This window comes from Nyctereutes procyonoides, unplaced genomic scaffold (assembly GCF_905146905.1).
Source record: "Nyctereutes procyonoides isolate TBG_1078 unplaced genomic scaffold, NYPRO_anot_genome, whole genome shotgun sequence".
Classification (NCBI taxonomy): domain Eukaryota; kingdom Metazoa; phylum Chordata; class Mammalia; order Carnivora; family Canidae; genus Nyctereutes; species Nyctereutes procyonoides.
In genome coordinates, this window is record NW_026575120.1 from 25,914,953 (window position 1) to 25,931,039 (window position 16,087).

At 54.2% G+C, this 16,087-nt stretch overlaps 1 protein-coding gene across 2 annotated transcripts; it reads left to right on the plus strand.

Moving 5' to 3' along the window:
- Positions 1-8,561: 8,561 nt before the first annotated feature.
- CRYGN (crystallin gamma N) lies at positions 8,562-15,559 on the plus strand. Of its 2 annotated transcripts, none has more exons than XM_055335459.1 (4): positions 8,562-8,644; positions 10,612-10,860; positions 12,580-12,725; positions 15,345-15,559. In XM_055335459.1, exons 2-4 carry the CDS (start codon positions 10,696-10,698, stop codon positions 15,478-15,480), a joined length of 447 nt encoding a protein of 148 aa, XP_055191434.1. In that variant the 5' UTR covers positions 8,562-8,644; positions 10,612-10,695; the 3' UTR covers positions 15,481-15,559. The 2 variants fall into 2 exon arrangements, with proteins under 2 accessions (XP_055191434.1, XP_055191432.1); XM_055335457.1 differs by lacking the exon at positions 8,562-8,644 and adding an exon at positions 9,013-9,125.
- Positions 15,560-16,087: the final 528 nt, after the last annotated feature.

Genomic DNA, 16,087 nt, shown 5'->3' on the forward strand with positions numbered 1-16,087 from the left:
GGAGCCTGCTTCTCCCTCTGCCTGTCTCTGCCTCTCTCTCTCTCTCTCTCTCTCTCTCTGTGTGTGTGTGTGTGTGTGTGTGTGTGACTATCGTAGATAAATAAAAAATTAAAAAAAAAAAGTTTGCAAAAGAGGAAACTGAAGGTCGGAGTTGGAACCTGCCGCCTACTCCGTGTGGGCCACGATGACCAGCAGGATTAGAGCAACATATTATTTCTCACCATCCGAAGGCTGGACGTTACAGACCAAGGAGCATGCAGATTTGGTGTCTGGTGAGAGGCGCTTCCCACTTCGTAGATGGCTGTCTTCTTGCTGTGACCTGGTGGAAGAGCCAGGGAGCTCTCTCCTAAGGTCACTCTGGTCCCATTCATCACAGCTCCACCCTCATGAGCCAAGCACCTCCCAGTACCGTCACCTTGTAGGTCAGCTTTCAACATGTGCTTGTAGGGGGACGCAAACATCAGTGGATCGCACCTGACAGGAATCATCTAGCAAACCCCTGAGACCCATTTTCTAAGAGTTGACTGTGCTGCCCAGGTGATTCACATGGACATGAACACATGAACGTGTGAATGGCCGTGCAACCAGGCCATAAGGGTCTGGGGGGTGGGGGGGTGTGTCTTAGTGGGGATTCGGATTCTATCAGTCTGAGGTAGAGCCCTAGAATTTGCATTTCTGACAAGTGCAAGGTGCTGCTTATGACCTTGGGCTGGAGGCCACGCTGGCTGGGTTATACCACCCCTCAGGAGGGAGCCTCTGGAGTAAATCAGGATTGTTCCCTGAAGCTCGAGAACCCACATTCTCACCCTTGCTCTGCCTCCAGGGGGAATCATCCACATTTCTGGATCCACCTTTGTTTTCCCATCTGCAAAATGAAGAAGCATTTGAACTGAATTGGTTGTTCCCAATTACTCATGTTTCTCGAGTTGGATTAAAGAATGTAAATTTCCCCAGAAATTCAGTGGGTTAAGCACCTCAGTGGGTTAAGCATCTCCCTTGGCTCAGGTCATGATCCCTGGGTCCTGGGATTGAGCTCCTGCTCAGTGGGGAGCCTGCTTCTCCTTCTCCCTCTGCCCCCTGGCCTGTGCTCTCACTCTCTTTTTTCTCCTTTCTCTCTCTCTTTTTTTTTAAGATTTTATTTATTTTTTCATGAGAGAGACACACACACAGAGAGAGAGAGAGAGAGAGAGAGAGAGAGGCAGAGACACAGGCAGAGGGAGAAGCAGGCTCCATGCAACCCAATGTGGGACCCCATCCTGGGACTCCAGGATTATGCCCTGGGCCGAAAGCAGGTGCTAAACCGCTGAGCTACCCAGGGATCCCACTCTCTCTCTATCTCAAAGAAATATATAAAATCTTTAAAAAGTAAAGTAAATTTCTCAATTTTTAGCCAAAAAATTTTTTTTCTATGTGAAGGTGGTTTTACCCCACAATTTTCCTTTAAGAGGTAGCGAGTGCAGCCACTCTCCAATAAGATCGAACAAGTCATAGATGGATTTTAAGTGCTATGTCCGTGTGTCAGGTGCCCCGCCCCCACCTGGTGGCTGCTGCCCCTGGGGGTGGTTGAGAGCTGTGGCGGGAGGGAGCCGGGAGTCGCCGGCAGGGTTCTCGCTGTTGCCCCCTAGAGTCTGAGAGAGGCATAAGTCTCGGCGCTGATTCTTCCCCATCTCCTGACCCTCCACGCACCTGCCAGGGGATGGGGTCCAAGGTCCGCCCTGTGCCTGGGCCGTGCGCCACAGTGCAGGATAGTGCCCCACGGCCACTCGCGGTGCCTTCTGGGTTTTTCTGGCTCCGGGGTGGAGGGAGATCTGAAAGCAGGGCTGCCTCGGAAAGGGCGGGAACACCCTTGGGTGCCGCTCTGCCCTGGATTCTCCATGTCAACCATTTCAAGGAAGGAGGGAGGGGACAGAGATGGCTGAGTGTGCCCCTGGTCACCCCACTCACCCGGCTGGTGGGCTCATGTGGGGTTTCAGAGAGGTGTCCAGCCCAGGGGCACCTGGGTGGCTCAGTGGTTGAGCATCTGCATTTGGTTCAGGTCGTGATCCCGGGGTCCTGGGATCGAGTCCCACAGAGTCCCTCCCTGCATGGAGGCTGCTTCTCCCTCTGCCTGTGTCTCTGCCTCTGTGTGTGTGTGTGTGTGTGTGTGTGTGTGTCATGAATAAATAATAAAATTTTTAAAAAGAGAGAGGTATCCTGCCCAAATTTACCCTCTGCCCTCCGCTAGACCCCCCTGGGTTTGAATAGGAAGACCTAGGGCCAGTGGTTATCTTTTACCCACACTAGGGTGGAACTCCTGCTGCAGAGTTTTGATCCAAAGGCAAAACCCCTTTCCCTTTGTGAACTCCACAAACTTCTCATCCTACTAGTGATGCTGCTATGGAAATCAGGACCCCGCCAGTATTAGCCGGCTGTGCCCACGTAACCTGCCCTCCTCCCTCCTGTTCTGCCTCAGCCGCCAGCTGACCGGGCTGGCCCTCCCCAGTTCTCAACCACCATCAAGACTAAGACCATGTGAAAGGAGCAGAGGCCCGAAGCCAGGACGCAGGCCCCTGCCCCCCACCTAACACCCTCCCCAGCCCATAGCTGTGTTTGTGGTTTGTGCCATGTCTCCTGCTATTTCAAACCACCACCACTGACCAGTGTCTGGGTTGCCCAAGATTGGTGCCATGATACTCATTTCAAGTGACTCAAATTACATACAGACAGGGGCCCTAAAAATATATTTGCCTTGGTTTGGTCCAGGACTGAACTTGCTCATCTGTAACATGTAGTAACTACACAATTGTAGTGGGATGTATGTCTGTCATGAGTGGTCATTAATAAACAATGAAAATTGGGCAGCCCGGGTGGCTCAGCGGTTTAGTGCCGCCTTCAGCCCAGGGCCTGATCCTGGAGACCCGGGATCGAGTCCCCCATCGGGCTCCCTGCATGGAGCCTGCTTCTCCCTGTCTGTGTGTGTGTGTGTGTGTGTGTGTGTCTAATAAATAAGTAAAATCTTTAAAAAAATAAACAATAAAAATGTATTATCAAAAGAAAGAGAAAAGAAACAATTGCTGCCATGGCCCCCCACTGCTCACTCTCACTTGCTGTGTTCTGTTGGGGCAGGATTCCCAGATAGGGGACTGAGGCTCAGGGCCAGGAGCCAATCCAAGGGCAGCATGGCTCCGGGAACAAACCTTCCAGCATCACTGCAGGCCGGGGCTTGAGCAACCTCAGGACACCTGAGAGTCCTGCTCTGGGGGACAGGAGAGGATAATGCAGCTCTTCTCTCAGGTGACTTTAAAGACCTGCCCTTTAGCTGTGATGTTCTGGAGCTCCCCCACAATGCGTCTAGATGTGCTAGTTATTTTTATTTATCTTGTTCAGGATTCAGTATTCAGAGTGCTCTCTCAGAGTTCAGGATCGCCTTCAGTGCTTGTGAGTTCAGAGCCACCACCTCCTCAAATAGGGCTTCTCTGCTGCTCTTTTTTCTTCCTACAGATTTGTTTTTAAAGATTTTATTTCATGAGAGACACAGAGAGACAGAGACATAGGCAGAGGGAGAAGCAGGCTCCCTGCAGGGAACCTGGTGCGGGACTCGATTCCAGGACCCTGGGATCAAGACCTGAGCTGAAGGCAACTGCTCAACTGCTGAGCCACCCAGGTGTCCCTTATTTGTTTGTTTGAGAGAGAGGTGGGGGGAGGGGCAGAGGGAGAGAGAATGGCAAGCCCACTCCACGATGAGCTGAGCCAGGAGCAGATCACATGACTCCTATCTTGACCTGAGCTGAAACTAATTTAAAGATTTTATTTGAGAGTGAGAGAATGAGCACGGGGAGGGGCAAATGGAGAGGGAGAAGCAGACTCCCCGCTGAGCAGGGAGCCGGATGTGAGACTTGATCCCAGGACCGTGAGATCATGACCTGGGTGGAAGGCAGCGGCTTCACCCACTGAGCCACCCAGGCGCCCTCTCTGTTGATCTCGATGGCGCTTTTCTGGAATGTCCTTTAGTATATGTTGGAGCGATCAGCCTTCCATTCATGTCACTTAAATGTGTTTTCTTAATTCCTGATTTCCTATCGCTTGGATGGATTTCTGGAAGTGGGCATATTTGCAGCCTTTGAGTCATTGGATGAGGAGATGCTGAAGGAGCCAGGACTGAAAGGCGGGCAGGAACAGACAGGCTGGACAGACTGTAAAATGGCCAACTGCCAGGAGACGGTACGAACTGTAATCTCTTTGGGGACGAGGCCCCGGGCTTGGCATCCCAAGCGGAGCACCACCGCGGTCTGGCTCTGTGGCCTCAGGCCACTTACTTACCCGAGCCTCACGTGGCCAATCTACACAGCGGGGGTGATCATAACACCCGATCGCCTAGGGAATTGGGTGGCATCAGACCTGTGCTCGCGGTCCCGGGCTGCGGAAGCGCTGGGCGATGACTCCCTGCTGTTGAACGTCCAGATTCCAAGCCCCGCCCCAGCGTTTGGCGGTGTCGTTATTGCAACCACCACTAGGGGTCAGGCGCCCGCGCCTCTCACCCATCGCGCAGTCCTGGGGGGTGGGAGAAGTTGGGCCCAGGAGATGTCTCCTAGAACCCAAACTCCCAGCTTTGGCACTCCCACCCTTTCCTTCTCCACCCCAATCCCATACTAGGCCCCTCTCCTGGGAGGCAGATGTGTCCTGTCTCCTAGAAGCAGATCTGGGACCCCCAGACGGTGGGGCTTGGCACTGGGCAAACCAGGGGAAGCTTCCATCCCTTCCCCCAGGAGGTTCAGGGCCCTGCTGGTCCACAGACTGGGACCTGCAGGGCCCTGTACAGATTCCCGCCAAAGGAGCTCGCTCCCTCCCTCCCTCCCTGTCCACCAGAGACCACTGTGTCCAGAGGGCTGAGGCTGTCCCCAGGCTGCCCAGTGCACTTTCTGGGCACCTGCTAACCCAGCCCCAGGCAAACATCCTGATGGCTAACACTCCACCATTGGTGTGCTTGGTGTCATTCACTTATATATTCATGCGGCCTTGACTGTGTCCACTGGAGTTCAGGTAAGCTCATGCTTCACCCAGCTATTTCATGCAGAGGTATGGCCCGCAGATGTGGTGGGATTGGTCCCTGGGGGCATTTGGACATTTGAGGGTGTTTCCATTTGTCAGAATGATAGAAGAGGACAGGCCTTTAATGAGCAGGGCCCAGGGATACTTGATATCTTGCAGAGAGCACTAAGGAACAGGCAATTTCACTCTAACACATTATATTCTTTGCTTTTTAATATACACTGAATTTTCCTAGTATGCAATGTACCAGATAAATAGATGGAAGATTTTAGTTTTTTCTTAAGATTTTATTTATTTGAGAGAGAGAGCATGATGAGCATAGGGGAAGGGCAGAGGGAAAAGCTGACTCCCTGATGAGCAGGGAGCCTGACCCAACCCAACCCGACCGACCAACCCAACCGACAGAGGGCTCAATCCCAGGATCCCAGGAACATGACCTGAGCCTAAGGCCGATGCTTCACCGACTGAGCCACCCAGGTGCCCTTTACTTACTTTTCTGAGGAATTTACCAAGAGTTATTCATTAATTATTTCAGAAACTGGGGTCACAAAAAAAAGATAACAAACTGCAGAAGGAGAGATCCCTATACAATGTTAGCACACTGTAAAATGTATATTATTTCCAGATATACAAATAGTAAAGGTATGAAAATGGTCAAAGAAATAATCAAAATCAAGGGGATCCCTGGGTGGTGCAGCGGTTTGGTGCCTGCCTTTGGCCCAGGGCGCGATCCTGGAGACCCGGGATCGAGTCCCACGTCGGGCTCCCGGTGCATGGAGCCTGCTTCTCTCTCTGCCTATGTCTCTGCCTCTCTCTCTCTCTCTGTGTGACTATCATAAATAAATAAAAAAATAAAAAAAATCTCTTAAAAAAAAAGAAATAATCAAAATCAGGATAGTGGATACTTCTGAAGAAGGAAGGCTTTTGATGACTTCTTTCCTTAAAAAAAATTTTTTTTAAATTTCAGAGAGAGAGTGGGGGAGGGGCAGAGGGAGGGGGAGAGAAAAACTTTAGCAGACTCCTTGCTGAGCTTGGAGCCGGGCTCTACCCCATGACCCTGAGATCATGACCTGAACCAAAACCAAAACTCTGATGCTTAGGTGACTAAGCCACCCAGGGACCCCTGATAACTTCTTTAAAGAAAAAAAAGTCGACCTGACAAAAAAGGGGGGGGCAAAATGTTAAGATTTGACAAAGCTGGGTAATCGGTGTGTTATTATTATTCCTTCTGTTACTCTCTAGACTTTTCCATGCTCTAACTTACCCAAAAGGGAAGAGAATCGACAAAAATCCAAGGCAGGAATATGGAAGCAGGCAAGTGGACATTGGATCAGCACATGCTCTGTAGCTTTCCCACACTGAGCAGCTACTCACAGCTTTTAAGTTGCACATTGTTGAGATTTTCTTAAAATCAAGACGGCATCCTCAGCCCTGCTCCTTCCACTGTCATCATTCTATTCTGAGCCCTTCCCCTAGCCTTTTGTCACCAGCTCACAGCTATATGTGGCTTAAGATCTCACCTATTTCAAGGTGCCTTTTAACAGTGCACTATTGAAGATGACTCACTCAAAGACCAGACTCTCCAGTGCTGAGATTTTGCCAGCCTTGCGTTTGCATGTGGAGAGAGCTATTTGGGGCAGAGATTCTTCTCGGGCACAAATATGTCATATGAACCATGGCAGACCTGACCTTCTTATAATGAAAATCCCGGGTGAGAGCTGAGACCTGGCACTGGGGTAGGGGAATGCAGGTTAAGGGTGGAGAAGTCTGATCCACCTGTTTGTTTTTACCAATTCTTTTCATGAGGCTTGTGGCTTGTCATTTTTCACCTATGCTCTGCAGAAAATACCTGAAATCGGTGCCTGTGCTTTGAAGCTACCCGCATCACCTGGGTACGTTGTCTGGGTTCATTGTCTCTGGCCCTGGTGCTGTAAGGGCAAATACCAATTAAACTATGGACTTAAGGTGATAGTGATGTGTCAGTGTTTATTCACAGTTGTAACAAATAAACCACCCTGGTGGGGGATGCTGATGGTAGGGAGGCTGCAGCTGGCAGCGGCAAGCAGGGGGTATGTGGGAATTTTCTGTATACTTTGAGCTCAATCTTGCTATCAACTTAAAATTGCTCTAGAAAAAAAAAGAGACTTCATTTTCCCAGTTGTAGGGGAAGAGACTTCCCATCCCTCCTTTTTCTTCTAGAATTTCTTTCTTCGTTCTTGTCATATGTATGCACATCTTTTAATAGCTAAATAGCTGCTTGCCAGTCTGAAAACTCAGGAGTCTTTCCCCCAGGAGCTGGGAGTCACCTCTTTGCAAAGTAATCATCAAAGAAGATGCCACCCCATGGTCTCCTGGGAGGAGAGGGCTTAGCTCCAGCTGTCACCTTACTTTGAATTGCAAAACCAATCTCGCAGCACAAAGATACAAGAAAATCAGCAATTTCTCTCGAGAACACATGTAGTGAGTTGCATCTGCCTGACTATATAAAAGGCTGAGAATTCCCTGTCTTTGCAATCTCTTTAGCAGATGGCCTGTGATGCACATCACATTCAGGTTTAATGCTTATTCAATAATCCAGTGGTTTTCTTCCGTTTCTACCTTAATGGGCAGGCTTTCTGGGGTGGGAGATTATGTTTTTAATTATATTTCCCCAACAGGGCTCGTGTTGGGAGGCAAACGCCAGAATAGGTGGTTTGGCCAGTGTGGATGCCTATAGGGGCAACAGCCCGCTGAGAGGCCTATCCTTGGAGAGCCTCTCAGAACAGGGGCAAGGTCACCCCTGTGCCCCAAGAATTGTGTGACCTCCTCTTCTGAGTCTGAAGTGTCTCATCTGTAAATTGGGAGGACCTGCTGCTTCTGCCCTCCGTGAAGCACCCCAGGGTCACCCCTACGCAGAAGAGCTCTCTCTGCTTTGATCTCAGAGCTGGCCCCTAGCCCCAGGTAACCATACTCATTGTTTTATGTACACACATCTCATGTCCCACCCACCCCCCAGTAATCTGGGAGCTGCATCTCGTGAACTCAATGTTGACTCTGTTCACTTCACCATCTTTGAGCCTTTGTCGAGTGCCAAGACCTTCTATGCCCTGAGAAAATCTCACCCTGGAAGGGGGCTGCCTGCTTTTGTAAACCCACCTTGTCGTCCAGGGTGGTCTGGGTGCAGAACACTGTGGACCACTAGCGTGGGCCTTGGAACAGAGCAGGTAATACAGAAGGGGATCAAGGATGAGCACTGAGGGGATCCCTGGGTGGCTCAGCGGTTTAGTGCCTGCCTTCAACCCAGGGCATGGTCCTGGAGTCCTGGGATCAAGTCCCACATCAGGCTCCATGCATGGAGCCTGCTTCTCCCTCTGCCTGTGTCTCTGCCTCTATCTCTCGTGAATAAATAAATAAAATCTTTAAAAAAAAAAAAAAAAGGATGAGCACTGACTGGGGGTGGAGGCAGCATCCGGGGAGCAAGAACCTAGGACGGAAGAGGTAGGTGAGAACAACATGACACCTGTGATTGGGTGCCTGGAGTGGAAGGTGGGCTGGGGGCACACTGCCCCCCCCCCCAGCTGGGTTCCATCCTTGGACCAGAGAAAAACCTCAGTAAAACTTGAGCGCGGGGAACCAGGTGAGAAAGGGAGGGGACGGGACGGGAGGTCAGGGAATGCTTGGTGCCGGAGGAGGAGGGGGGGCAGCACTTTGCAGAAGCGGGGCGCTAGAGACGCAACGGACCGGTGTGTGTGCACGTGTGTGCACGTGTGCGTGTGTGTGCACGCGTGCCCCTGACTCAGCAGGGATGGCGGGCGGGGGGGCGGCCTGGCTGGGGCTCGCGGGGCCGCCGTGACCCCGCAGGCAGCCGACCGACCGCGGGCAGGGGCGGGGCGCACCGCGGGGCTCGCGGCGGCGGCGGCGCCGGCGGGCGGGGGTAGGGGGTTCGGTCCTCGGACGGGGCGGGGCGGCCCCTCGCGGGCTTAGCGCAGTCGACAGCACTAACGCCCCGGCCAGCAAATCTTTTGTCCGGGGCGGCGCTGAGCCAGCAAGGCTGCCGCCCGCTATATAGGGGCGGGCCGCGGCGGGCAGGGCGCACCATGGCGCAGCGCTCGGGGAAGGTGAGTGGGGCCCCTCCCGGCCCCGCGGGACCGTAGCAGACGCCGCCCGCGCCGCCCCCCACCCGCCGCCGCTCCGCGCACCCGGCCGCGGGGCCGAACTGTCACCGAGGCGCCCTTCGCGTCTGGCAAGCCTGGGCCAAACTGGCGTAACTCCCCCCCCCCCCCCAGACTCGGCGGCCGGGCCCTGCCCTGGCTGAGGGCCTCTCTGCTGTGGGAGGGGGCTGGGTCTCCGTCTCCCATCTCCCCCCCAACCTCCAGCCCTGGCTCTGCGGAGGTTTGAGGGATCTTGGAGCCCGGGGGGTCACCAGTACTCCCGGACATCTCTGGGCCGTCGCCCACACCTGCCTTGTCCACAAAGGCGGCAAATCGGATCCACCCATTCTCTGCCCCTCCCCTCGCGGGTCTGATGCAGCCTTAGGTCTCCAGGGCCTAGGGTCAAGTTTAGCGGGTGAGAACATTGCTCAGTCCGCACAGGCTTGGTTATGCTTCAGTAACAAACAACCCCAAGAGCCAATCGTGCTCCCCGCGCCCCCACCCTCGCCGGGGGCGCCCCAGAGGGACAGGGAGAGCTGGGGAGTGACCCCCTGGCTCTCAAAGCTTCTGCCTAGGGGGCAGGAAGGGTAATCATCCGGGACAGGGCAGGAGATGACATCACTTACCAGCCCCCAGGCCACACGATTTGTACTTTGCCAGGGCCCATCTGGGAGCACAGTTCTTGAAACCCAAAGAGTTCTTGTGTGGCTGGAATTTCAGGCTCTGTGGCAGAAAATGAACGGCAGGGCCCATAGAGTTCATGTTGTTTAGTTTAGGGACAAGGAGAAGCTGTCTGTGCTACTTTGCCATAGGATGCTGTGTCTGAACTGACCGCTGAGTTGGTAACACTCCAGCTCTGACACATGCTGTCACCCAAAGGAGTGGCCCAGGAAACAAAGGGATGAGTTACGTTGAAAAAAAAACAAAAACAAAAAAACCCTTTTTAGCCATTAATCCCCGCACCAGGCCCTGACTGTGCTCCCTTACACATCCAGTCTCTCCTGCTGCAGGGCCCAGTCCCAGGAACCTGACTTTCTGAAAGTTCAGTGTTTGGTTACAATGGTGGGGTTGTGAGTGACATGCTCTCTCCTGAAAACATTTCCTTGGATGTTATGTTTTAACAACACAAAGTGAGTCTTAAAAAAATGCAATGGGAATTTGAAAACAGCTGGTTTTCAAATGGGCCCAGGGACAAAGGGGGGAATTCTTATTCCCAGATATCTTCGGAAATTTGCTCAACTGTGAGCCCCTGGGGAGGGGAGGCCCAGGCCCTGGTCTGACCTCGACCCAACATCCAAGTGTTCTTTCCCCCCATTAACGGTGTTGTGCACCTACATTGCACAGCAGGCCTGGGAATTAGGGCTCAATCCAGGTGTTGGACGCCGGTGGTCTGCTCCCCAGACTGAAGAGAGAGAAGCCCCTGACCTCAAGCCCTCTGACCTGGCCTTTCTAGATCATCCTCTATGAGGGCAAGCACTTCACCGGGCGGAAGCTGGAGGTCTATGGGGACTGTGACAACTTCCAGGACCGAGGCTTCATGAATCGGGTGAACTCCATCCGCGTGGAGAGCGGCGCCTGGGTCTGTTTTGATCACCCCGACTTCCGGGGCCAGCAGTTTATCCTGGAGCACGGAGACTACCCTGACTTCCTCCGCTGGAATGGCCACAACGACCACATGGCCTCCTGCCGGCCCATAGGAATGGTGAGTGGGGCTCGGGCTGGGGGCTTCCTGCCGGAGGGACCAAGGATCCGTGCTGCTCAGACGTGGGACAGATCATCTGGGAACATGGCCCTCCCAACTTGAAGATCTGATAAGCCTGTGTGATGTTTGAGATGGAGAGATGCCCCCATGCCGACCCACCCACCACAGCCTCGTGTGTGGGATGGCATGGGGCTGAGCCGCAGAGCTCCTGGAAGTTTTCATACCTACATACTGATAGGCAGGTATCAGGGAACCGCCTTCCATTTCCGATCCCAACATCTTGCTGAATTTTTTTTTTTTTTTTAGTTTATTTATGATAGTCACAGAGAGAGAGAGAGAGAGAGAGAGAGAGAGAGGCAGAGAGAGAAGCAGGCTCCATGCACCGGGAGCCCGATGTGGGATTCGATCCCGGGTCTCCAGGATCGCGCCCTGGGCCAAAGGCAGGCGCTAAACCACTGCGCCACCCAGGGATCCCTCTTGCTGAATTTTTCACTTAAAGGCTGTTGGAAATATTTGAAGTTTGGATTTGCAACCAGACAGGGGAGAATTTAGCTGATTTGGGCCTGGTGTATCCACCCGGGCAGGTCATCTTGTTGTGCTTTTCAAGAGACCTTGATGCTCTGACAGTAGAATGACTGAAGGAGGAAGCCTAGGTCACCAGCCCATCCTCAGAGTTTGGGGCAGGTCTCTTGGAACCACACAAGTGGTTGTCATCTCACAGTGTGGCCGGATGTGTGCAGGGAGAGCATATGAGGGGCGTCACTACCCATATGCAGGTTGAGGACCGAGCATTCCCATTCCTTAGAATTTTCCCGTTACAAGTGCTAACTGAGCTGCTGGGAGGTCCAGGTGGTCATGTGGGAAATGGCTGACTCCTGAACCAGTGTCTCATCAGAGACTTCAGCCCCATGTCCATAGAAGAACATTTCCCTGGATGTGGGGGCCAGGCGGTACTAGTGAACATCTGAGGAGCCCCAGGGAAGGGGCCTCGTGTATATGGGCCCTTTCTCTTTTCTACATGAGTTACAAAACCAGCTGGGCTTTGGCATCTCAAATTGTAAGAATGCTTTCTTAGTATTTCCACCGGGCCATAGACATTTGGAAAAAGGAATTGACATGGCTGGCTCTGGATATTGCGTAATACTATTTATATGAAAAATATCCTAGGTATTTATCGAATGCTGTTCTTGTAAAAGCTATCTTTAGGGCCAGCTGGGATGCAGACCCAGCCCCTGTCGGCACCAGAGCCAGTTGGGAGCTGGCCCTTCTCTGTCTTTTGGAAATGCAGGGAATCTTATAGGGAGCTACACGTTGTCATCCCAGTGAGCCAGCAGGGATTTCAGCAAATGAGATCCCTGTTATTTGTTTTAGATTTTTGGCTTCATGTTTTAATAAAAGGTCCTATTACAGTTTGTAAAATATTATCATTTAAAGGCTTGCCCATGGCCTATGGCCCCAGGGTAGGTATGAGGGACTGGTCCAGGGGCTCTGAAGCTTTTTAAAGTGAGAGACCCCTTTCATCCAACCAGATCACATGTGCCAGAACAAGCAGAGTGCTGTGTTGACGCTTGTGTTGGGGTGGTGGGCACTCACTGGCCCCCCCAGCACTGGAACTCCTTGGTGCCCAGAGCCCTGGGCAACTCTGAGTTCCTGGCCACCCGGGCCACCCGTGCTCTTTGCCTTCCTTCCTTCCTTTCTCCACTCCCACGGGGCATGCAGCATGGAGAGAACTACCGCCTGGAAATCTTCGAGGGCTGCAACTTTACTGGCCAGTGCCTGGAGTTTCAGGATGACTGCCCCTGCCTGCCAAGTCAGGGCTGGTCCAAGAACTGCGTCAATGCCATCAAGGTGTACGGGGATGGAGCGTAAGTAGAGGCCACAAGGCCGCTGACCACAGCCCAGCCAGGTATGGGGAGGCTGCAGGGTGGGTCAGACCGCAGCAGGGGTACAGCCTGTCCCCTGCCTTGGAGGCCCATCCCCTGCCTCAGCTGCCTCCTATACCCCAGCCAAGCAAGGAGGTGGCTTCTTCATGGCTCGAGAAGGCATGAGTGAGGAGCTGTGGGGCTCCCCGAAGGGAGATGCCCTCCACAGTAGGCACAGAGATAGGAGGGCACTTTGCAAACGACTGGTTCTCTGCGATTCATCTGATCTCATGGGTCTGATCTCTGTGGTCTGCTTGAGCCAGGAGAAGCCTGCTCTGAGAAGGGTAGCCCTGCCCACCCTGCACATCCCCTACTTACTCCGCAAGGTGGATCCCTGATTGGACCTCTCCTGCCAAGTGGGCAAACCCCCAGCACACAGTCCTTCCAGGAGATGGACATCATGGTGGCTTACTTCTGGTGGACAGATTGTGGCCAGGGGGGTTTTGCCCAGGCACACAGGGGCTTGTCTGCCCTGCTGCAAGAGAGTCATTAGAACTCCGTGCTAGCCTGGCTTCTGTCGGCCCCTGCATACTCGGTTCTGACATCAGCCAGGGGCAGCCTCTACTCCCATCATGCCCAGCGGCTGTTAGAAGCTTGATGACCCCTGGGCATGCTCCGGTTGGCCATGTCTTCATGGTGTCCCATTCATCTAGCCAGTGGGTAGTGTTACCCCCTCTTACAGAGGAGCATGCTGAGGTTCAGTTAGCTTGCCCCGCTTGTGAGTGGCACAGCTGGGACTGCAGCCAGGTGTTGGCTTCACATCCGTGTCCATTGTCAAGAGCAGAGCCTCCCAAGACCTCAGCCCCATCCCATCGGCAGAAGAGCCCCACTCAGTTTCCAGGAACGTGGCTCGTGTCATGGCAGCTAAGGGATCCAGTTACTGCCTTTGTGTCTGAGGTTTGGATGAGGAAACACCCTAAGAGGTTCAAGAGAGAGTGGTCCTGGGAGAGGCTGAATGAAGATAGTGACTGAGCCAGGGAAGACCTGGACCTTCTACCTGTCCCCAGGGCAGCCTGATGGCTGCTGCATCCCGGGGCCTCTGACCCAGAACCCCAGGGGAACTCTGCTCCCTCCCTGCTATCTCTGTCACTCAGGTTCCATCCAGGACTCATTGTGTCCTGCTGCCTTTCTCTGCCTCTCCGGAACCCCCTCTGTCCTAAGTTGATGGTATGCGGGGACCGATTTGGGGGGTTGAATTCCAGAACAATAGTTTGCCTGGAAAGCTGCAGGCCAAATTGTGTCTCAAGAGGCAGCAGTCACACCTTTGCATGGAAGGTGTCCTGAGACCTGAGCTGCCACCCCATCTACCCACCCTGGGGGGCTCCCGGGGCATCTTGAGAAGAAAGATGGGAAGGTAGGAGCCAAGAGTTTGGACCACAGGGCAGGGGATCTCCTGTAGTTCTTGATTTCCCCAGGAAGAAAAGGAGATTCAGAGACTGCGTGTGGCCAACCCCACACTTGGACCCAGGGCCCCACTCTCCCTCCAGAGTGCTCACCCTTTGTCTCCTGTGACTTTAAAGTTAAAAAGAAAAAATAAATAAAAAAGCCCTTGGCAAGGAGAAGCTGCCCAGATGGCGATGGCCTGGAGCACCTGGTCTGGATGTGACCTCCTTCGAGGCCTTTCCTGGGGTCTGCTGGGATCGCCCTAGAGGCTTTTGTGCCACATCACTCTCCCTACTTCCTGCCAAGGGCACAATTCTTCCTCTTTGTGGCAGGTCCCCAAACTCACAGGGTCACAGCGGGAGGGAAGACTTGGAGGGAGGTTTACTGAGGAGGCCCAGCTAGTCCTCTCTTCTTCCTTTTGAGGACTCCTGCATATGCTCCCCGTGGCCTCAGGCCTGAGCCTCCCAGGCAGGGGAGGGCAGCAGTTTGGGCACAGTGGGGCCGGGGCGCGGGGAGGCTGGGGCTGGGGGAAGGCCCAATTAACCAGGTTGGCCCTGAGCTCCCCTGCAGCTCACATGCTGGGCCTCCCTCCTCATTCCTGACCCCTGACACTTGTGCAGACTGTACCCGGCACCAGATGTGGCGTCAGGATGGGGATGGAGGCCCACCAAGACAGGTGAGGGAGAGCTGGGGAAGCTGCCCTAAGCAGGCAGCTCAGTGCGCCCTGTGACCTCGGGCTGGATGGGCTCATAAATTCTGTGTCTCAGGGGAAGAAAGTTTCAACAACAGCAGAGTGCTTTGGGGCGGGAGAGCCAGAATGGTTACGGCTACTGCCAAGTCAGACTCAGAGCACCCCACAGCCTGGACCTGAAGGGATCCCAGCAACCAGATCTGGGTGTGTAGTCCCCCTTTGCTTCCTATGGTGGAAGAGCTGTTTTCTATCCCTGGTGAGACGAAGGGGAGCATCAGAGTGAGGGGAGAGGCCAGTCTGAGAACAGGCAGGTATGACAAGGGGGCTCGTCCAGGGTGCCCCCTGCAACTTCTGCCCCTCAGCTCGGGCTCCAGATCCCACCTGGGCCAGGAAGTGTGGCAGGCCGGGTGGGAGGCCTTCTCTCCCTGCCAGGGAGGGAGGGAGGGAGGGAGGGAGTCCGTGGTCACCTGGCCTCCCTCTGACCTCAGGTGGGTGCTGTACGAGGAGCCCAACTACCGCGGCCGCATGTACCTGGTGGAGCGGGGTGACTTCCGCAGCTTCTCGGACTGGGAGGCCCACAGCGCCCGCATCCAGTCACTCCGCAGGGTGGTCAACTTCTTCTAGCCGGTCAGGACCAGGGCATGCAGGGGAAGAGGGCCAGTCACTCCAGCCCCTCCTAGGGCTCATACCTAGGGAATAAAACATCATGAAAGCGGAGAGCTGAGCTGGCCTGAGTGATTTCCCTGCGCCTCCCTGACGGGGGACACCAGTGGGGCTCCCCAGGCCCTGGCCAGGAGGGTGACAGAGGGTGCTGTGAGGCAGCCAGTGGGGAACACAAGAGCTGGAAGGTATCTCAGGGTCACAGAATGGAACGCTTTCCTTTGACACGTGAAAAGCTCATGCCCTGAATGGGAGCAAGCTTCCGGAGGAGCCAGGCGAGGGTCCAGGCACTTCCTCTCCCTGGCCCTGAGCCCTGGATCAGTCAGAGAGGATGGAAGAGAAGTGATGGGGGTGGGGGCAGGCCTCAGGGGGTCTGCCGCTGGGGCCTAGCTCCCTCCTGGCTGTGCCTCTCCCTGACTCAGCAGCTCGGGGCTGCCAGGCCATGTGGTCTGCTCCGCAGCCAAGAGCCTGACCCAGGGTTCATGAATCTGCCTCCCCGGCTGATCGTGGCCTTGGGGTTTACAGAGAAGACCCCTCTGGAAGGATGGGCTGGACCTTAGGGACACATTGC